Below are 23,566 nucleotides of genomic sequence, written 5' to 3' on the forward strand. Positions count from 1 at the left end.
CACACAGTGTCCAAGATAAAATTCATACAGTAGAAAATGAAATCAAAACGCACGGTAGGTACTTGTGGATTATGGTTGGACACCCCAAGAACTCCGGACGGCTCAAGAAGATGACCGTAATTTACCTGATAAACTGGTATTGGTCTCTGCAGTGGAACTCGTTTACGGCTAGAAGACGATCTTCATAAGAGGGTTCTAGAAAATGATGATGGCACGACCACAAGTGTGTATGTATAGGTACTGATCCCGGAGAGCAGGAAATCTGAACTACTACGACAGATGCACGATGGTATACCGGGAAGTGGCAAAAACGGTGGTTAAGGTGCGGTTCATAATTGCACCCAAGATGTGGAGGTGTGGTGCCGAAAATGTGCGGTTTGTGACACAATGAGGCAATACAATGTGGATAGTCCGTAGTCCAAGGATATACATAGCTATTGAAATCTCAAACCCCTTCTCTAAGACAGTTTCTACAACTAAATACATCTTGGCGGTCATGTACTATTTCAGTAAATGGACAGAAGCATATTATGTTATGCAATACCAAATCAAGAAGCGACAACCTGTGGCAGACATGGGCGTACGCAGCTTTTGGTCTAGGGAGGGGCAAAAAATAAAATTGGCGGAAAAAATGTTTAATGAAGCACATAATATACATTTTTATTTTTAGTAGGTAATAGTTACTAAAACCGTCTTCAAAATTAGTATTTCTCAAAATATTAGTTGCCCATTACCGCTTTTATATCAATTAATTTTGTATTAAATATGCAAAAAAAAACACGGGGCGAAAATGGATAGGTAGATGTAAAGGCCATTTCGGTATATCGGTAGAATTTTAGGCAAATCGGTAGATCTACCGAAAAATCGGTAGACGGAACATCACTGGCTGACTACTGCACAGTGGTTTGTGTTAACGCGCGATTAGTGAACGATAACTTCGCTCAGCCCGACGGCAGGCGAGCCGGTACCCTAATTTATAGCTTAAAACCTCTTTCATTGTTTAAATCTCAAAGGATTGAATTAGAAGCCAACAAAGACAATTCTTACAGATGTTTTTTAACAATAACATAAAACGTAACCTGTGGCCAGGCCAGGGTGGGGCTGCTGCCCCCCTTGCCCCTCCCTGCGTACGCCCATGGTGGCAGACATTCTGGTAAAAGAACTTTTTAGTAGATTTGGAGCACCCTTGGAACTACACTCTGACCGGGGTCAAAATCTTGAGTCAGCCTAAAGCCTGTGTCAACTATTGGGCAATCGCAAAACCAGAACCACCCACAGTCAGACGGAAGGGTAGCACGCATATAAATAGGACACGGGGGAAGTACTTGTCAAAAGTTGTGTTCGACCGCCAGCGTGATTGGGATGAATATTTATTTATTTATTATTCCTCTCTTGTTCTGGGCCCTCAACAGGCTTGCGCCCAATTACAGAGTGACCCGCATAATAGGAAAACTGCAGGAAAACCTAATTCGGAGTATCCGGCAGAATGCTCGAAACTGGTCCAAGGTAATTCCCATCTCTGCCACAGATGAAAAATTCACCTCAACCCAGGTTCGAACACCCGACCTCCGGATTTATAGTCCAACGCTCTACCACTGAACCATAGAATCTTTATTTGTTCCTGGTGGTGAACCGTGCTGCGGTGGAAGAAACTACAGAACAGAGCCCAGCTTCCGTTTGTTTGGCACGGATTTCCGGTTACCATGTAATTTGAAATGGGGTACAAGACCCGGGCAAGAATAAGAAACCGGGGAAAACCTGCATCAGAAATTGGGTACCATCGCCATAATATGCAGTTAGATATTATAGCCGTTGAGTGAAGGATTAGTATTACTCAATAATATAGCGATATGATAAAAGTGCAGTACGACGTAAAGACCCATTGATGATTATCAACCTGGAGATCTGGTTTGGTTGTATCGTCCCCAGAGAAGACACCGAAATTACAAAGAGTTTAGGAAGGACCATATACAGTCGTGGAGTACAAACCGATGGTGATGGCGATAACAAATCACAATCAAAGGAGATCTGATAAAGACGAAAATTCTTCGGAAAATTAAAGATCTTACGGTAACGGTAGCACTGGCACCCAAAAGTCAGAAGTCACAGCAAAAACAGATAAAAAGACGAAAAGTAGAAATGTTTGGTCACAGCGATAAAAATTGTTCAAGTACAAAACAGACCATCTTGAATGAAGTAGATATAGAAAGCCAAGCATGGGTGCTACGAATGTTTGAAAATAGTCATATAGTTGACGATATCTGCCTAGTTAAGCAGGGAAATAGTAAAAATGAATTAGATTGTTCTGAAAGTTTAGAGAATAATGATTAAGGAGGTCGTAAGCTCGTAAACGTTTACTTGTAGCATACATATGGGCGTATTTGTATTTTAGTTGTTCGTTGATGATGACAACCTTGCTGTCGAAACGCTTTCGAGGTTTTAATATATTATTGTGGTTTATTGGTGTTTTTAGAGCAGAGCAGAAATGGTATGTTTCATTCCATTACTGAATCTCGCCCTTTGTACACATTTCTATGTAATTTAACCTAGGTACTAATTAAAGACATTTATTATTATTATTATTATTTTACTTTTGCAAGTTCAACAGTTACAAGTAGTTCTCATGGTTCCGGCATTTTTGCAAATTTATTTGTAAAAAGATAGCTTTTAATCTCACTTCGACCGATGGCTGGCTGGCTGGCAGCAAATGCGGGCCCGTAGAATAACGCCTGTAGAAACACGAGGAGTGTACATGTACCTACCGGGGTCATGTACTTACCAACTTTAGGGACTGGGTTACAGGATGTGGGGTCGGCGACATCTGGGCGCCATCTCGGAGTGTGTTTGTGATCTTCTGGTCTCCTACAATTTTGATCCGATTGTGTTCAAATTGGTGTCGTTGGAAAGATCTTGCAAACGCCCACTGCAGGACGGAATTTGCGAATTTAATTACCTTTTGCAAGGCGCGCGTCTTCAAAAGGTAGCAGTTTTTGGGGGCCCAAATGTTTCTTAGAGCTCGAATCGCGGCCTCTCTTTCTCGTGCCGCCAATAAAAAGTCGAGCTATAATAAGTGCCCCAAAAATCGAGTACGATTTTGTGGAGGGTTTTTTTAGTCCATACGCTAGATAACAGTAAGAAGGGGTTTCCAATGAACGTAATTTTTACGTACGTATACGTAAGCGGTATGGAAGTCTTGCACATAGTCGCAAAAGTTGAAAATGTTTCAAAGCTACGTACGGTCAATGATCATACTACTATGTAGCAATGTAGCATGATCTTTGGTTTATTGTAAACAACGAAGTAAATTTACGGAAACGATACGGATATATACGAGTTACGGTTTAGAAATATTTACGTATACGTCCATTGTAAACAAACACTTACATCCTGTGTTTTTGAGAGGTCCACGAGTTATTGTTGTGGCATTATGATGTCTCGGATTTCGGTATAAGACTGTAATTTTCAATCTTGTATTCAAACAAAATGGGATCTAAGAGTAGTTTTTTCTTCCAAACAGTTGTTTTGGTTATAAACAATAAAAAAGGCTCGCAAAATATGCCTAATTGATGCGCTCGTATGAGGTAACTCTGTTACAGAAAAAGTTTTTCCATGGTGATACATCCAATAACTTAACTTATAAAATGTTTTCGAAGAGTTACCTGGGGAGGAGAATTAGGAAGGGGGTATATGGGTGAGCGCACTATAAAACTTCAAGTAAAGTTACGGACCTAAAACATCATATACTCCGAGACGAAATACTTGAAAACCTTACTTCGCACCCATAATGGCACATTCTTTTCAAATTGAGTACCAAAAATGGCACTTTTCGGTCTCCGATCCGCGTGAAACTTCGTACCTCGTCTAATCCGTCGGTATCCGGCGATTACTGGGTCTAACGAAATTTTTTGATACCCAGAACTTATGTTAAGTGCAGTTAATGGTAAAAATGATCAAATTAGACCTATGTTTACTGATTATAAAAGGAACTGGCCATTTTCAAGCGTGGTAACCTGAAGAATCTTGTATCGTACCCCTTCAAATTGACTCTGCAACTCGTGGACCTAGAAAAAAAATACAGAACGATAGCTAGCGTCTGTATGTTAATTAGGGAATGCGAATTGAGAGTGAACGGGACGTCGGAAGTGGATACCGACATTCGGAATGTAGTAGCCCCCGACAAAGTGTTACTGATGGTGGAATCAAAACTTCAAACGCGAATTTCAACTATTTCAAGTGAACGCGACGTCGCAAGTGGGTATACCGACAGAGAGAATGTGGTAGCCCCTGACAAGATCTTACTGATGGTGGAGACAAAACGTGCCGATAGAATACTGATCTGTCACACAAAAAAGTCCCATCGATCTCACACGAGGATAATATACGGAATAACCCTGTACAAACATCGGCTTCCGAAGATTTTGTACCATAACTTGAATTTCATCAATTTCTAAGAAGGCATCGGCACGGCGATTTTACTGAAGCATTAAGAAGCGCTGTATTTGAGGGTATCGGGGGCAAACGGCGTAAATTCGAAGACTATCATAGATAATCGTATACCTAGTACCTACAATTTTTTATGAAAATACGGACGTTTATTCGCATACGTCTAATAGACATTTGGGCCCTTTCTTTTATACAACATTTACAAACATTTCTCGAAGAACGCCCACAGAACGTATATGGATTTCCAGCTTACGGGAACTCCAAATCGAACCCCCGAACTACCTTTGCTGAGACCCTGTATATCTTAATGTCATTTTTGGCATTCCTTTTTCCTGATTGCATTGATCACATCCTATATTTTTATATAATTATATCATATTTTTCAAAATGTCATGTTACTACCGTCGGCCATTTTTATTGATTGGCATCGGCTGCCTTAGTTGCCATGAATACAATAAACAAAACAAAATCTCCATGAATCAATAGCCTACTTTTACTCTATGCTACTCTTAAAAACTAAAAAATAAGGTTTTTATTGTTTTTTGGTTTTCATTCAATGTTAGTAAACTTTTTATGTTAATAATAAAAAATCAAAATTGTCTTAATGTGACCGGGTACAGACCAGGCTCGTGAACTGTTCTCAAACTGTTATAGCGAACCTTGTGTGGACGTACCTTCATGAGGCGAACAGTTCCCGAGTTCGCAGTGGAACCGCTTTTGAAGCGGTAGGTACATCAAAGGAATAGTTCGCGAGCCCTTGTTGTTCTCCTATAACATATTTAACTATTTATTTCTAGTGTAGACGTCGAGCTCGCGATCTCGCATCTCCGATGGATTAGGATTTGGGATTGGGAGAGGGGTTCCGACATATACAGAATCCCTCGATCATAATTTGTTTTTTAGAAAGAATCCTACAGCCGATTTCAATTTTGTTGCAGGCAGCAGCTCCATTTCCGCGTATAAAGACACCTGCGAATTATTCAGCTAAACTGATCTTAAATAAGCAAACTAAAACATGTCAGATAATTTTAATCTTTTATCGCCTCTGAAAGGAATGCAATTTGAAACCGCAACGTTTACAGTTCTCATTAGGACGATGTCATTTAAAAAACCGGTAGCCTTTTATATTTATAACAATTTTTGCGCATAACCCTTTCTTTGTATTATTTTTAATGTAGGTAGGTACCTACATCCGTGATTTAATTTCATATCGTTTTTAAAACAAATTTCTCACATCCGCTATGCATGTGAACTTCATCCATGTGACTTTGTTTATCTGTCTAATTCATTGGTTGATACAATTTCAATTTCAACGTCTAGTGTAAATAATATTTCAAGGGCATAAACAATGTTCAACCCTCCACTGATGGCAAAAGGAAGGTGCATGCAAGCAGGTATTAAAACGGTGGAATACGCAAAGTAAACTGAATTTTGTGAGAATATTAATTACTGTATTTGTATGGTTCAAAAATTATAATGTAATATAATTACTCAAGATACGAAGAATCGCATACGATTTTCAGTAGGGGAATTTTTTGTCACTCCGCTCGTAGTCGGAAACCAGACTTCTGATCCGGCTCATATTCAATAGCACTGATCCTTGAACTTGTAGAAATCGATTGGCGAAAGTTTGACATCGCTGTCTCTTTTCGTTCTCGAGTAACACGGACGGACGGACAAAACCATCACATTAGGGGAATTTTTTTCTTTCGAAAAAGCCAAATTATGGCCGAAGTTTTAAGACCAACTTTTGCAAGCTTCATAGATAGAATAAATGTCATGTCTTGATCATTTCTAAGATCGTTAGAATTCAAAATTTGTTAGTGATACCTATCACGCTAAACTTTGAATTGGAATTTTTAAATCCATTAATTCACTTTTTGTCACCGTTGTGGGAAAAAGTTTATGAAAAAACTTAGGACGCATATGAAATTACACTCTCACTTTCTCCGTACCCCCGTCTGTCCGCCCGTTCCAAATCCACAGTGTTTCTGTTAACACAATACCACGATTTGGTTAAAATTCCGCGATATTCAGTTTTTAGGGTATATAGGGTAGCGGAATTATAAAAACTTTCTTGATTGAAGAATTTCCAAATAAGTTTCATTTTAAATGTAGATTCTGCAACATCCCAAACAGAAAATTGACTGAACTGAACCTAAATTTGTTATTTTGCATCTTGTAACACTCCACTCCAATATCTCCAATTTGAAGAATTTGTGATATTTTTGCAAACTAAAAAAACCTCGGAATTTTTTGAATCTCTTTGCAGTTAGTGAATTCGTGATTCTTCAAATGTTTCTGGTTTTGTTTAAAAACACTTCGAATTCACGAATCTTCATTTTTTAGAACGGAAATTGGAAAATAGATAGTATAAATGCAGCACAGATATACGTATCTATATCTGTGGATGCAGTAAATAAAAAAAACTAGCTCGGCGGGTAAATCGATATTACTTTTTTCATTCCGTTCGACCAATGTCCAAATATTGCAATATACCTATTATAAGTGGCAAAATTAAAAAAACAATTGTTTAAAAATAATTTCTTTATCGATTGCAATTAATTTGTTCTAACTCAGTAATAAACGTTTATTGAACCGAGACAGTTAATTTTCTTCTGTAATTCATTATACGTCAAAATAACTGACAATAAAAAATACTCGATTAAATGAAAAGATTTATTACAATCCTTTGATTTAAATTAATTAGTTAATCTATTATTAACTTCTCAGTAAAACATAATTACTTTTTTAAGCGTTTTAAGATAAACAAATTACCAACTTCCAAACAATGAAGCCCAAATAAGTGTTTTGCAGGATTTTTGTAATTTTGCTATCGGTTTGAATGTTGAAAAATAGGTACCTAATGTAAAACTTGAACACATAAGCATTATAAGATTTTTGGCTAAGGAGGGTGCATGACCAAAAATTATCCATTAACGAATATGGTGAGAAAGCTCCATCATTTTACCAAGTATAAGTCTGGTCGAAACAGTTTCGTTGGGGTCGAGAATCCATAGGATCCAAAGCCATATTTTCCCGGGGTATATTAAGTCCCCAGCCCCCCCCCCCCTTCTTCTACAATTCTAAAAGGCAACCCCATACTTGTGACAAGTCTTTGGAAAGCTACTGAAAAATGCTTTTTGCACTCCTTCGTTCTAAATCGCGTTTTCCCAATAAAACACGAACGTCGGGAACGTCAAGTTTACAACTGACTATCTACTTTCGCGCACTAGTGCCTAAAAATTCAACGAAATTATCTATTTAGTGCGGATCATAAACCAATAAGTAGTATGATGGAAGAGTAAAAAAGAAAATATAAATACACTTTACATCATTCCCTGTAGTACAGGGGCAAAAATAAGCTTAAATCAGAAGTTTTGAACATTAAATTGACATTTTAAATTTCTAGATTTCTACTTTATCGGCATAGAGGACTTGATTTTTTCAAAAGAATTATAATGGCGCAAAAATCTCGCGAAAAGGATTTGAATTTATATAAATTCGATTTAACTAATCCGTGCAAAAAATAGAATACATTTTACGTGCGTGAACAGTGTTTGCTTGATTCGCGCGACATGCGTCGCTCGTGCGCGTTGCGCACTCGCGCCGTCAAACTTCGCGCTCATCTGCAAAATAACTGTTCCCGCACTAATAATGTAAATAACTATTCCAGTGGTACCAATAAAGTCAATATTCATTCAGACAATTTAACACAAATGTAATAATTAACAAAAAAAACTAAATGTTGAAATTGAGGGATGTATGGCAAATTGGCCAACAACGTCAACCTGAGCTGCTTCATTAAGCAATCTTGATTGCTTTCTTTTTTTATTGGTAACAGATCCCGTTTCTTCGAATTTAGCGACCAAATCTTGAACATAGGCATGGCTTACATTTCTCCCGGGATGTCGCTCATTAAACGTTCTAGCTGTTCTAAAAGATGATCGATTTTCGGAGCCATAAATGAATATTATTTCCAGACGTTCAGCAGTACTGTAAGTCAATAAAAAAGAAAGCAACCAAGATTGCTTAATGAACCATCTCAGGTTGAAGTTCTTGGCCAATGTGCCATAAATCCCTCAATGTCAACATTTAGTTTTTTTTTGTTAATTATTAAATTTTTGTTAAATTATCTTAATGAATATTGACTTTATTGGTACCACAATGGAAAGCATTTTTCCGTAGCTTTCCAACCATGTGTCACAAGTATGGGGTTATCATTTAGGATTTTTGAAGAGGAGGGCTGGGGGGTTAAGGAGGGGTAGGGGTTGTCACTCATAACGTCATTCTGGATCCCCCTCGATACCCCCGAAACGGTTTTGCGCGATTTTCAATATCTTCTTTAGTTTGGAAAATATGGCCGACGGCAAGTTTTAAAATTGATACCCTGTATGTATTGATAAAAATTCCTAATCAAAAATCTGCTTTCCTTTACAGCGCTCCACATTATAATCAAAGTGCAATGTCAAATTTAAAAATTAGTACTACAGCTGTACAGGGTAGTTCAAATTCGTGACTCACCATTGAGATCTCTGTAACGGTAGGTTAACGGGGACTAAGTTGCCCTTTTTTGAGACTAAAAACACGCATTTGAAATTTTTGAAAAAATAGCAGGTATCGAAAATCTGAGAATGTCAAATTTCGTGTTTCTTTTCCCTAGCTTAAACGATCGGAAATGGACGGTTCCCGTTAGTATTTTGTATGGGTCCTTTTTTTCGGATAATCTGAATCTGTTATCAAAATTTCTAATTTTCCATAACACGCTAGATGCAGATTCAACACGATACAACTTTCTTATTTCTTATGGGCGCCATTTTGGATTTTTACGGAATGCGATAGAGGACAAAAAAAGAAAAATAATGACGTGTCACACTTAATACTATTACATAAATGTACAAGAACAATTTCAAAATCAAAAATTTTACATTTTTACATCCACGGGTAACTAGATCGTACTGAATCAGCATGGCTATATAATGGCGATGCATTCAAATGAATTTCTTTTGTTTTTTCTCTATCTTATTCTGTAATAATCCAATATGGCGTCCATAAGAAAAGAGGCAGTAATAGTCTGTAGCTTCTACCTACATCTAGCCGCTAGCCGCTAGCGTGTTATGAAAATTCTGATAACCAATTTAGATTCTCCGAAAAAAGTCCATTTCCGACTGTTTAACCTATGGAAAATGAAAACGAAATTTGACATTTTCAAATTTTCGGTGATATCTCAGTTCTTTTCAAAGATTTTTCAAAAATTTCAAATGGGTTTTTTAGTGTCAAAAAAGGGCTTTGCTTTAACCTACACTGTATATCCTACCGTTACGGAGATGGCGAGCCGAGAAATGGAACCACCCTATATAGTACTTACATTAATACTACCTAATTAGAATTCAATGGCTTTCATAACTCACAGGTGACATTGATATAATTATTACACGCCTCTTCGAATATGGGCCCTATACATCCATAGAGTTATCATTATTGATTATAATTGCAGATGAAAATAATCCACAGTTTAATTAACCAAAGGGGGATAGGTACAGCTACAGAAGCAAACCAAAGAACGTTTGTTTAAAGAAGGAATAAAGAGTGTTTAGAGCCCCTTATCGTAAACTCAGTAAAAGTGACGGAAATGAATCGTTATTAAAAATAATAAATTTATGATAAAGCTGAACGTCGCGCGTCTTTAATTAACCTTTCAACTTCCTATTTCTCACAGTAGCCGAAATCCGTATCGCTATTTATTTTAAATACAAAAGTAAAAGGGGACATGCTTGAGAAGTAAAAAGGAAGTGATCAAAGCTACCGCCTTAGCCACAAGTGACAAAAATGTCTACGTGGGGGGTGAAAATAAAAACCACCCCGCCTTCCACATATCTACGCAGACTGACAGTTTGCATATTATTTAAATATGTGCGACATTTTTCTATACATCAATGTCCATATTAATTGTTCGGGTATTTTTTCCCCATCTTAATCACGAAGCGCGCGAGGTCTGCCAAACAAATTACGAAAATTTGGCACAACACTGCCAGAGTTAACAATTTGTTAACGATAGCTGTAGAGATAATAAGTTGAGTTTCTATTTAGATGATCATTAACGCGACAGATTCGGCAGGTAGATAGCGGCGGCATTACGACGATATGCGTCACGGCGCACGTTATGCCTCATGGAAGCCATGTGCGCGCTTAGGCTGGAGATCCTGCTCGCATTCTTCTCGACGGAAATTTTACTGTCATCGTTTGTAAAGATTCTTGTCAACGTGAATTTTTTTTTATAATAGTTGGTCTGAATTTGGGTGTCAACGCGAAAAATTTATAATAAATTATCTTTACAGGCAAAATTTTTTATGAATATTGGGTTTAAACTGTAGGATTACAGAGAAAATCGCGGGTGGACTCCTTATCTACTAATTATAAAGGGAATTTAATTAAATTAATTACCTAATGCCGCATTTTACAACCCGAATCTTCACGTTAATAAAGTCATAAAAATGTTAGTTTTGAAAATACGGCGATCACCTTCATCCCCCACCCCTCCGCGGTTTCATTCTGGAAATATTGTACAAAAAATGTTTCCAACTATTTCTCTAACCAGTTTTTCTATTTTAAGGTTAACTGCATATATCCATTATAAAAGCTTCATTGCCTCTGAAGAACCATCCGCAATTTTATACAGAGGTCCAAAAAGCTTTTATTGTATTTCATCACTTGAAACACGATTAACAATCTATACTACATTATAAAGATTTGAATGATCTTTTGGGTAACTTTACAAACAAAATTGCGGAACAACACCGAACTAATGGTGACCGACTATTAGTCGAATACAATCCGATCAGTTACCTTTTGGTTTTTGGTGATATTTTAAAAGTGAAATTTGAAGACTACGGTGATATTAACATTCCAGAACAAAATGTGCATTTTTGAGGAACAATTTAAATACTGGTAAAGATTGTAGTGCCTTACTCCACCAACCAAGTACACCTAACTACTAATGAAATAATTTTATGCCATTTCCGAGCATATTCTGCCAAAAAATTGTGCAAATTATGAGGCGTTTCCAATTCTCTAAGTAAAGTCATATGAAGAGTACTTTTTCGATTCAAGAACCACTGTTTTGACCACAGCCTCTTCTGTTTCCTATCTTCAAATAAAACCATATATCCTGTAATTTTGTCAGTTTCTTCTTATGATCCATAGCAATTACCACAGCACTCAAAACCACACAACCCAGGGGCTAGCACTACAGAACTGAAATAGTGAGAGAACGCCGCCTGCTCGTCTATTAAGATTTGTCCGTGATCTGTGTACAGACATATCCGCCTGTGTGTAGCTCAAGGCGGATCTGTCCGCCGTACAGATCCGCCGTACATATCCGCATGTGAATGGGGCCCTATAGGGATCTCCTATGTCTACTTTTAAATGACAAAAACTCTTCTGGAAGATGCCTAATTTTATGCAACTGAAATAACATGCGCGCGCATTCTAGATTTTAATAAAAACGACAGCAAATAGTATCACTGAATAAGCAATACACTTATTCAATGATAGTATGCTTTTAGGTTATGATGAAGAAATATTAAATTCAGTCGCTATTTCCCTTAAGTTTCTTATGGGATTCTCTTCCACAAAAATTCAGTTCCCATTCGGTTTCATATCCTCCGTTAAAATTGAGGGTTGTTTACGGTGTCTTATGTGGATCGCATTTAAATATCCACTAATTTTAAAGTGATCAACACAGAAAATAAGTCTATTATGCTCCTTAAATATTCCCGGCTCTATACCAATTGACAATATCAACTTTTTTTTCAGTTGAATACATTGCACACGAACGAAAATAAAAATACGGAAGCCAAAGCAATAATATTCTAATTAATTAATATGTAACAGGAAATCCCTACTTCTAAAATGAATATTACTGTAAGTATATGAAAAATCGGTTTAACCTGTTCATTATAACGTTCACCAAAAAAGATTTAGAATTCTCCCTCAAGGAAATTTGTTTGTATTTCTCGATGTTAAACTCTTCTACTCCATTTCTTTCTAATTAAGTTTTCCTACAGTTTTTCTAGTTCGTAAGGTAAATACCGGAGTAGTAGTACCTATACAGGCTGATTCAAATTCGAGGGCCACCATGGGAATATCGGGAACTGTAAGAGACATCCGGAAAAAAACGAAATTTTGCCAAATCGTTTTCATTTATTACTGAAGTTATTAAAAAAACATTTTCAAAGTAAATAACACATTATTATGGGCACTTTTTTCCCTCGACAAGATGCTAGTTTTAAATTTTAAGCTAGCATTACACTTGTCAATTTATTCATGAATTAATTCACGAATTTATTGTCGTCAATTTCTTCACGACAGGGTTTGGTTTTTACATCTGTGAATAAATTGGTGAAGTTTTTGACAAATCTGTCATTGGAGCAGTGGTGCCATCCCAATCAAAAAAATAGGTTACAGTTGTAAAATGTTTTGTAATCATGTAAGCATTTTTGCTTACCTTTCCACAACTACTCTTCTCGTTTTTATTAGACATTTTTTCGGGTAAAATGTAAACATAAACATATAGTCATAACCCCACTCTCTCTGATATAAACAAAAATTTGTTGGTTGGTAGCACTGAACTTCACGGTAAAATTGGCGAAAAATAGAACATGTCTTAATTTCGTGAAGAAATTAACGAAGTTCTTCGTGAATTTATTGGACGTCAAAGTTGGTGTATTACATTATACAATTTCTTCATGAAGTAACTTCATGAATTAATTCATGAAGAAATTGACAAGTGTAATGCTAGCTTTAAATCCGACGTTGCGTCTCCGGTTAACCAGCATCATCTTTGTTTTTTCTTACGGAAGTAATTTTTACTTTTTATGTCAGTTGATAGTGAATTTTTTTCTGATATCGAAAATGTAAACATCACAAGTTTTCTAATACCTATTGTTAAAATATCTTCTTTTTTTCCCAGAAAACTTGGTCTTGGGTAGTGTACGTACGTAGTTTCTTGCGTTTTATGAATTAATAGAGCTATTTCTTATTAAAAGATAGTCTATCAAATGACACAAACTGCAAAAATGACTGCCATACCAAAAACAAAGTTGATGATGGTTAACTGGAGATGAAACGTCATACTTAAAATGTAAAAGTAGCATATTATAGAGGCATAATAATATGTCATTTATTTCGAAATATTTTGTTAAATAACTTCAGTAAAAAATAAAAACGATTTTGCAAAATTTCGTTTTTTTCCGAATACCTCCGAAAGTAGTCGGTATTTGTTCAGTTTCAAAACTGCATTTTGTTAAGCATCAAAATACGCAACTTTGCCAAATTTAATCTAGGTACCTACCTATCTTTTACAGTTCCCGAGATCCCCATGGTGGCCCTAGAATTTAAATCAGCTTGTATAGAAAAACTTAAAACGTTCTGTAGAGGGACCTCTAAAAAGTATTGGGCGTAAGCCTGTTGAGGACCCAGAACAAGAAAGGGATAATAAATAAATAAATAAATAAATAAATCGTTATTAGAAAATTTTTTCATATTCCAAGGGTCAGGTCTCTTAAAATCTATAAGGCACAGAGTTGAACATACAAATATAAGAAAAATGTAATGTATTTTAAGGTCGTCGAACAAAAAATTCATGGGTGGAAACTTCTATACTTCTTAAACGAGGGCGCCTTGGCTTTTTTTAATTTCAAGAGATTGTCCAATTTACGCAGTCCGTCGGAAGACACATTTGTAATTCAAACGCAATGGACTACGAGCACATGGTGAAATGCGACCCCGGCTTACGTTGTACTATCCACTTCCCTAAGTTGAGTATCAACGACGAGTTCAAATTCACGATAACTTTACGCGAGACTTTACGACTTCCGCTATCCGTAACTCCCGACTCTTCTTTGGCAACTTTTAGTTAAAGTAAAACGTCTAAAACTTTGATTAATTTAGGTAGTAATTCACTCGCGCGGTCCGAATTAGTGTAGTTAGCCTATGTATTAAATTTCATTTAAATGCTTCAGTAAATAAGGAAGTTGGCATTGCGCATGCGCAAAACCAGATTTTGCAACTGGTGTTAGACTTGTATCTATTCCAAATGCCTATGTATAAAATTTCATTTCATTTCTACTTTTGTATTTCTGCGTTCTGACCTTATCCTGGACTCTCGTTGTCCAACGTTGCTGGGTCACCTGTTGTTTTGCCACTCGCTTGAACCCCAACCAGTTCTTTGTTTTTCAACTTGCTTTTTTTGTGTATTTGATTTATATTTATTATGCGTTATGATCAATCATTTGCAACAAATTATCTTACGCATTGATATTTTCACTATTGCTCATTCGAGATTATTGACTATTAAAATAACTAATCAAAATGCAGACTTATTAACAAGCTCCTAGCGAGTTCATTATTTTGGACTTTGTGCCCGTCCGTCTGTCGACAAGATAACTTTCGAATTTTCCAATTCTGATTTCAGTATTTTGTTCATCATCACCCAACGAAGAACTGATTAAATTTTCAGTGACCCAGGAGCTCGTTTGCTATATTTGTCACAAGACGTTTTCTTTCTTCACGTTTTGAGTGCAAATTGTTCTTAAGGTTGTCCTCGACCCGGAATTGCTCTTGCATTAACACTCTCAGCCTTGACTAGCTTAGATGCTGGAACCCTGAACCATGTGCAGGCAATTTCTTCAATGCAATTGAGGTGACATGCCCCTAAGGTTAGCCAACACACCTGACAGCAGAAAGAATATCACTATGAGGCAAATTACGAAACGCTCTGTATACAGCAATCGGGATATGTTTTCGACTTTGATAGTTTTACGCAGATGCTGGAAACAGCGATTTTTGGGGATGAAGTCGGCGTGGGTTACTGTTTTTCGAATGCTTGAGGAACATGCGAGCGTACCGGTTGTTCATCATGTTTATTTTCTTTGTTTTTGTTTTTTATTCTTTTGTTCTTTCTCGTACTAACAATCTATTTTTAAATCGCGCGTCACAATATATTATTATTTGCGTTTTGTATTATATTTGATATGTTTGTTGAAGCATATCGCCAAACTATTGTTTTGCATTTGTGTATCGTTATCTATAATTGAATCATGTTTTCTTGTTATGATGTAGAGGTGATTATGTCTTTATATTTTAATAAGTTATAGTTTAATAAGTATTTATTTATATATTCGTGAGAAAGGAGAGTCTGTACTACCCTGTATGATTCTATTAACCGTTTCTACTGTGGAAAAAGCACGTAATACAGCTATTATTCTTCACTGTATCTGTTCCTTTCCCGTCTCGTAATCGCTGCCCGATGCGTCTTCTAATTAACTTTTTTCCGTTTGGTATGTGGGTCTGTTTGTCCACAATCGGCTTTACCTTGAATACTGGTTACATTTTCACCTCCATTAATGCTACTGAGTCTGGAATTGACTGGTCACCCAGTATGAGAACGGAGGGAGCACAATTCCTAGGATAGACACGGGTTCGACGAATACCCCACCACTGCCTTTACGAGCCAGTTCGTCCGCCCTTTCGTTGTCCCCTATTTCGCAGTGCGTTGTCACCCAGATTAAGCTTACCCTATTAGACTCACCTAATCTACCTTGAGTTCGCTTATTACGGTAACCTCTACGGAGGTTCTCCTGCAGCTGATAATGGCCAACGTATCTGTCTGCAACACGGTGCTATACTGACCACTGATGTCATATCTCGGTCGATCACTACATATATCCATGCCCGTTCCACTTTCTGTTAGAGACCCGTCTATAATACCACACGAGCTACTCAGATTTGAAGAACGGGCACTGCTCCCTGTCAGAGAGTGTGACTTTATAACTTGTGGGTAAGACAAGGGCATTCTCCCAGATCCGCCCGTGTCCAAGGCAGCCTCAATCCGTCCACTCGTCTCAATCGTTTAGCCGCACGGAAGTGAAAAGATTCTAAACCAAGAAACCTAGAAGGCCAACGTTGGCGCGGTTTTCAGGGCTCCAGTGACTCTCAGTGTCTCTGAACCTTTCCTAGCTGCTTCCTGTAGGTTGCCCTGCGCATGACAGGCCACTATACAAGATGCATCGTACAGTATTATTGGCCTTATCGTTATCACTTCTATGTAATACCAGTCGAGGGTTCAAGCCCAATGTACAACAAATAATGACCTTTTTGCTTATTCGATCAATGTGCCCTTTCTTGGTCAGACCCAGTTGACGTCCTCGAAGAGGTTCGTTCTCTTTCTATGCGCAAAAATGAAATAACCTCGGTTTTTCCGGTTTAACGGAAATAGGCCATGGCTACTGCACACTGCTCCTATCGACCTGCACAAGAGCCCCTGCATTTGCTCTTTCACGGATCCATCTTACGATTGACCCATCAATGCTAAAGCAATGGCTAAAACCTTCAACAGCCTCACTAATTGAATCGAGCGTGGTGTTGTTAAACGCCCCCGGCCGCCTCTCCCACCTGCCCTTCTTTCCGACAGAGCAAATGCGGTCCATCCAACCGCTCTGATAGTGTCTCTACATAGCAGTCCCGATCAGTGAACTGGGGATTCTGAAACCGGCTTTATGGTTCCGTGGTAGAGTATTTTAGGCTGTAAATCCGGAGGTCGGGTGTTCGGACCTGGATTGAGGTGACCCTACCAGGCTCCTCCCTGCGGAAGGACGTCCTCCGTAAGCTCGTCCTGAAACCAGGATTTTGCCTCTGGGACGCGCTTCAAAATGGTGGCCGCGTGATCCAAGAGCCCGTATAACATCGCTGTGGCTACCCTAGGAACGTGCCATTGAACTTTCAGAGACGCGCCATCCTAGGACCTAACATTGAATAAGTATACTTATTCATATTTATTCAACAGACCTAATAAGAGGGACGGTCCTCTCCAACCAGTCCAAAGCCCACTGATCCTCGCATTCGGCCACAATGGCACCCTGCGGATTCCAGTGAAACCCTGCCAGCGATGGAAAGTGGATACGAACCCACGTCTAGATAACATTTGACCTCCCGCCTTTGATAGCTGCAAGTAACTCGTCGACCGGTCGACGGTGTCTACGCAACCGGCCACCATCATTGTAGTAAAGCAGGTGGGTAATGGGCTACTGGCGTCCTCTAATATTTATGATCGAGGCAGCTCATTGCTGCTTTGACGTAATTAAAGTAGGTACTTCTGATCCATCAGGTTGCTGTACGAACTCCAGTCCCGTTGGTGGAACGAATGTGCCATATGAACTTCTGCACTCGACGTTTCCGACAGTTTTTCTTTTACTCGTCGCCAATTTGTAATATAGTAGCTCCTCGCTGGCGGTAGTCCATAACAATAATAAGAATGCTTCTAAATAACCAATATTTATTGACTACACAAATATGCAAAAATACAGCAATACAAAAATGCGTCCGTATATCACGTGACGTTTTGTTACTTACTATTAAAGGGCGCTACTAACCCATTTAAGTACGATACCACAATCATCCTGAACTACGGATGCAACTAAGGTTGCCTATATTGTTAAAAGTCTTATAATCATTATTATTATATTTTCTGACTTCTAGCCTGCCGGCTCGAGTTTTCCCGAAGGAAATATCGCAAAAACATCTCACAGTGTTTGTTTTCGATTGTGTCTCATGCCTCGACACACAAAAGATCTGCTATAGTAGAACCCCGTAAGATTCCAATTCGTACCACCCAGACCAAGTCGACTGCTACCGACATTTGGAAATTGCACCAAACGGCCTTCATTTTGACGTGAAGTTAGATGGCTCTGCTTGTAATTTTTCCCCAGAGATGTCTTGGTGGGGTATCTGGGTAAATGGTACCCAGAACAAACTGCGGAGGTAAACCTACCTACTCATTAATGTAAAAGGCATTTATGGCTTTGAGGCCTGAAAAGTACTTATTTTTATCTGTATGTATGAACTTACTTAAGTAGGTATTTGAGTTGTGTTTTACTGTTTCTTTGCAGTTTATTTTTCTGCCACTTACCAATTCAAATTAGTTATGCTCTCATGTTTCACTAAAAAAAGCAAAAAAAGAATTAACGATGTGATTTTGCTTGTACAAATACAGGGTGAAATCACCTTTTAAGACGCAAAAAAAACTTAAGTAAAACAATTTCTTTATTAAAGTTTAAGATTTAACAAGTTACCATTCAGTCCAACTTCACATGTACAATCACAGAGCTTAAATACGTAAGGTATTGTCAGGCTGCAAAAATATTCTCTACAAGGTTCATAACAGGTCCCTTACCTGTAAATATTTACAATTTTGGAAATGTAAAATGATATAACAAGCGACATTTGATTTGCCCCAAAACTTAAAAGCAGAAAACATTTTTACAATTTGTACACATTTCGTATCAACTGAATGCAAAATTAACTAAAAGTAAATAGTTCCTTATCAACAATTAAAAAATTAACATTTTCTAACGGGCAAGTGAGAATGGCACATATACGTTGTAAGTAAAACAAAAAAAATTACCTAAAAAATGCTGCAATGGTCTACTCGTATATGAGGCACAGTTCATCATTTTCTATGGGCTATAGTATGATCTCGCTTAATTAGTAATAAGTAAATCTAAAAAATTGAGCTAATCCACTACATTATTTAAGTACTTATCTACATTATTATTTTTTCAGATCTGACCTGACTATATTAAGTATGCATATTATTTAGAACAAATTACCGTAAGTACTGACTGAAACAGACTGGACGTAATGCTGAACTGAGAAATTTTGAAATTATTATCCTACATTAGAATGGTATAAAAAATGATAAGTTAACTTACAGTTTTAGAAATCTACAAATTTGTTTACTACGTAACTAGAACTAATATTAAAAATACTAAAAACACAATACTATTAAGTTTCGAATCAGAAATTACTGAGGCGTGCATTCTCAGAGTTGCTTCTAATTTAAACATACGTGATAAATATTACACACCTTGAAAATGTAGAATTTCTGAAGCTATTTGGTGTGATACAGCGCGAATAAAAAGTAAGTGTAAACGCACCTTAAGACTTTCATTACAAAATGTACGGAAGCGTGAACGTCCTTTACTTTTTATTCACATTGTTAAATGCGACTATTGCAAATAAATTAATCAAAATAATTAAAATCCTGCTTTCATTAAACTTTGTATGTCCGCGTCTTCTTCCTCAATTGAACTTTCTGAAGAGGAAGATGATGACATTAAAGTTGTGCTCGATGAGACCGTCCTCTGACGTTTTATTTTAACCCGTGGTGTTCGTGATGATTTGGGAGGTGGTGGTAGCCACGAGGCACGTCTGTTTAATGTCTCCTCCGGTATTGAGTTACGTGTTATTCTAGAACGGTAAATTGATTTAGTTTATGATCATCGAACGAAATTAAAGGTACTGACATGCCAACATTTTAAACATTTCTAATTCTAATTTGGGAAATTCTTCTCATGTCTTATAGTCACTACAGGTTACTGGTTGTAGATAAATATCAGTTTATGGCAAATTAATAGAAACGGTGTTGGCGAAGAAAAGCAAATATCATGAACGGTTTAAAATTGGAGTTGGTTATACCAACGTGTACGGAGCGGCCATGCTAAAGAATATTATCAAGTAGAAACTTTGGTTATTGAAACATATTTGTAACACAGCCTCTCGACCAAATGCCACCAAGAACCAGGGACCGAACCAGAAAACACAACAAGAATTATATTGACTCGCTTGTTTCACTCGGTGATCATACTTTTAGCCTCTCACTTCTGTTTAAGGAGCGAATATTACAAGAAACAAATTTCCCTGATTGCCAGCTTATATCTCATTTCCTACCATTGACGAGGTGTCTGAGGGAATGTTCTTTGCCTGCCTACAACCTCTTGTCGGCATCAAGTAAATGAAAAATCTTCATCTTGGCTTGAAAACTATGGTGTGCCGAAGCACCCGTTTACCTACAGGAATTATATCAGAATTAATGAACGCACCGTTCATTGATGGAAACTACCAGCTTTAATGAACACCCGGTACTTCGACGAACGAAAACCAACGCTTCCTTACGAGAAGCTGTAGCTTTCGGACCTATGTATTTCTTTTCTAGGAATTGGAAATAGAAGATAATTTGTAGCGCAGTTTTAGCCGCCTATAAGGAAACCGAGAAGCCGTACCTAATTGTTCAGTTTTCTAAGTTTAGTTTTTGAATGTTAAGGGAAAACGAGCATTAAAACTGCAAAATCGTGCAGTTTATTTCATTATCGTAGACCTTTTGCGATTGGCCGAAATTGCTACTGAAATTAGAAATTTCAGCCCCGACCATTAGAGTGAGCATAAATATGGGTAGATGTGCTGCCGCAAACCTGGTCGGATTATATAGTGTCTGGTGTCAAATGAAGCGCGCTTAATTAACTTGAATTTTAAGATTGTTCCCAGTTTTTTATGATGACCAGAAGCCGAGAAATTTAATAAAAGTTTTAATTTTTGGACGTCATCACCTGATGGAGTCGGCGTGACCAGCTGGAAAATTCGAGTTCTATTTCTACAATTTTGGGAATTTTATATAAGGTAACAGGACGATTTAGGGGGATCTTTTTCCGTGTTGGCATTTTGGATTAAATTATTGCATTTTAACGTGCCGTTTAATTTCAAGATACGCGTTTGATATTTTCATTTCGTATAAGGAAGTTTCTTTGTTTCATTTTCCCGTAGAATACCGTAAGTTAATTTGTGCTTCCGTTCCCGTTTTGGGAAATCACTACAGTTTCCGTATGCCGATTATTTTTCGCCAGTGACCGCCGCCATTTGCCCCCAAGATCTCTGGAGTTTTCCGCTTATCTGTTTGAATACCCGTGGCTTAATCTTAGACTGATCAGAAACCCACCATCCTCGAACAGGAGCAAGGATCGACAAACTCCTAGTGGCGCTCGAGGTTCCGTGCCTCGGTATATTTGTCCCCAGAAAAATTCGCCTCTGTAATGTTTACCTCCAGGACGATTCGCTTCCGAACGATTCGCCCAGAAATGTTTTCCCCATTTGAAACAATTATACCGAAATGGCGTTTTCTATTTGGATAGGGGCGAGTATTCTGAAAGGTAATCTGCACCTTGGAAAGAATTTTGCGGTACAAATTTTCTATGAAACGGAATATTACTCGAGACATGGATAACGACGGCTACTAACATGGTTCACCTAGAGATCAAACGTCCAAGCCAAAATTAAAAGAAAAGTAGTGCAATTACGCGGTTTTTAGTCCACTATTTAACGTGGGGTGCTGTAGAAGGTGAGATGGTGGAGGGAGAAACTGTCTTAACGAAACGAATAGTTTTATATTAACTCTCACTCCTCCGACGCCTTGTAAGCGAGATGGGTCATAATTCTTCTATAGGTAGAACAGTGTTGGAACAGGGGTACTTTCAAGGGGAGAATGGGAGATCTGGACCACGCGTATCAGTTGATGGGGTTAAAAATTTAATTACGAATATCTCGAAAAAAGGGAAGGACAGGAGATATCTATCAGTGCAGTCAAAACTTCAAGTGTGAACACTTCCAGAATGGAGGATCGTATGAAGGTACTCACAATGGTCGATTAAAACGTGTAGACACGACATCTATTTGCGATATACAGATGAACCTAGAGGACGGTACTCACAAAGAGAATGGACTATTTGTCAAAAGGGTATTACCTCGCAAAGTGGCCCACTAAGGCACTAATTGATGTAGAGCTGGCTTTGCAATACATTGTTATACCCGGCTTAGCGGTTTATTAGCCTTAAGAGTTCGGCTCTTAATGGGCTTCATGCGTATAGTATGTTGTTTCAATTTCCTTGGAAGGAGTATCGCATGTAGGACGATTCTCCGCTGCATACTTTCCTCCGTTACCTCGTGAGGACTGCAGCTCTTATGTCTTAGCATATGCGAAAAGTGAGATCTAATTTTATGTTTCTCTGTACGAGTGGTTTAACTGTTTCTGCGAAACAAGTACCTATACAGTCTGATTCTTCGCTGTATCTAGTGATTTCTTTTACTCATGCCCACTGCCGGACGGCGCGTATGCAATACGAGAGGGGGTCCTCTAATTAACATTTCTTCTATTTAGTTTTGCTTGTGCGATGATAGACCCATTACTGAGACTCACACGCCTTTTTCGTGTTAAATTATTTGAAGTCGGTGCTGGAGTAAAGCTATGCTTTTGACGCCTGTTTTGACGTGATATTTTTTGTCCGTGCAATTTACCATTTTACGAGTTGTGTTACCTAAATTGAACCAGTCCTGACCTTTTTTGTGTGTGCGTAACCTATTTTATTTGTTTTTGTCTTTTCTTACGCAAAAAAATCAAAATTTTGTGCGATTCACTTCCGGATTAGGTCTCACGTCCCAACACATGAAAGACTGATAGTATACACAACGTAGGACCTGTAGCCGATTGCTACCGAGAAACGTCAGTCGGTTCGACTTGAAAGCTAGATGGCTTTGCTCGTAATGTCTTTCCCCCAGAGAGTTGCCACCTGTAAGTATAGGCTGTATAAGGTTAGTCAAGATTGCAGTGCCGGCTTGTGGGACCCCTAGGATCATTATAGGTTATCTAAAAGGATTCATGACCTTTTAATTAAAGGTCCTTGGGGTTCTTCAAAACTATTATGTTTTCATGTGTCTCCAAGAGTATAAAATCGTTAATACAATTCGAATTTTCCTAGTGTCCCGCTCTGTCTGTTACCCACGCCAAAGTTGTCAAAATATACAATTTTTTACCCATTAGCGTCAGTTATTGTGAATATCACGCTTTAAGAGGGATAGTAATTTAACTAGAATCGGTTAAAAATCTGCACGCTCTTCAAATTCCCTGTATATATTTCGATCCATAATTTTGAAAATTTTTTTTTGAAATATTCAATTTTAATGCACTTCAAGATGATTAGTTAATAAATCGAAAGAATATTTGAAAATGAATCATGTTTTGTTCCAAATGTTCTTTTAAGGAGTAGAAATTTCAAATTCTGCACCAAACGAGAAAGACATAACCTTCATATGCGTGGTTTACCTGGACACGGAAAAAGTAACAGTTAAATAAAAGTGTTGGGAAGGCCAGGTATTACGAAACCATCCAAATCATGTCCACTGGTCCACCATGAGGAAGAAGAGTGCCTTGTGGGAACCAAGAAAACTCGAATAACCGCAT

At 37.8% G+C, this 23,566-nt stretch overlaps 1 protein-coding gene across 5 annotated transcripts in view; it reads right to left on the bottom strand.

The window, feature by feature from the left end:
- Nucleotides 1-18,525: 18,525 nt before the first annotated feature.
- LOC116175069 (probable Na(+)/H(+) antiporter nhx-9) overlaps nucleotides 18,526-23,566 on the bottom strand; it is a 30,876-nt gene continuing 25,835 nt past the window's right edge. For 4 of the 5 annotated variants that reach the window (XM_031493137.1, XM_031493138.1, XM_031493136.1 and 1 more), the window contains one exon: nucleotides 18,526-19,749. In XM_031493137.1, the coding sequence (XP_031348997.1) occupies nucleotides 19,536-19,749 (214 nt within the window). In that variant the 3' untranslated portion in view covers nucleotides 18,526-19,535. The remainder of the gene's footprint in view (nucleotides 19,750-23,566) is intronic. The other variant, XM_031493139.1, reaches the window with a different exon arrangement.

The sequence above is a fragment of the Photinus pyralis genome, unplaced genomic scaffold, assembly GCF_008802855.1.
Source record: "Photinus pyralis isolate 1611_PpyrPB1 unplaced genomic scaffold, Ppyr1.3 Ppyr1.4_LG6, whole genome shotgun sequence".
Classification (NCBI taxonomy): Eukaryota; Metazoa; Arthropoda; class Insecta; order Coleoptera; family Lampyridae; genus Photinus; species Photinus pyralis.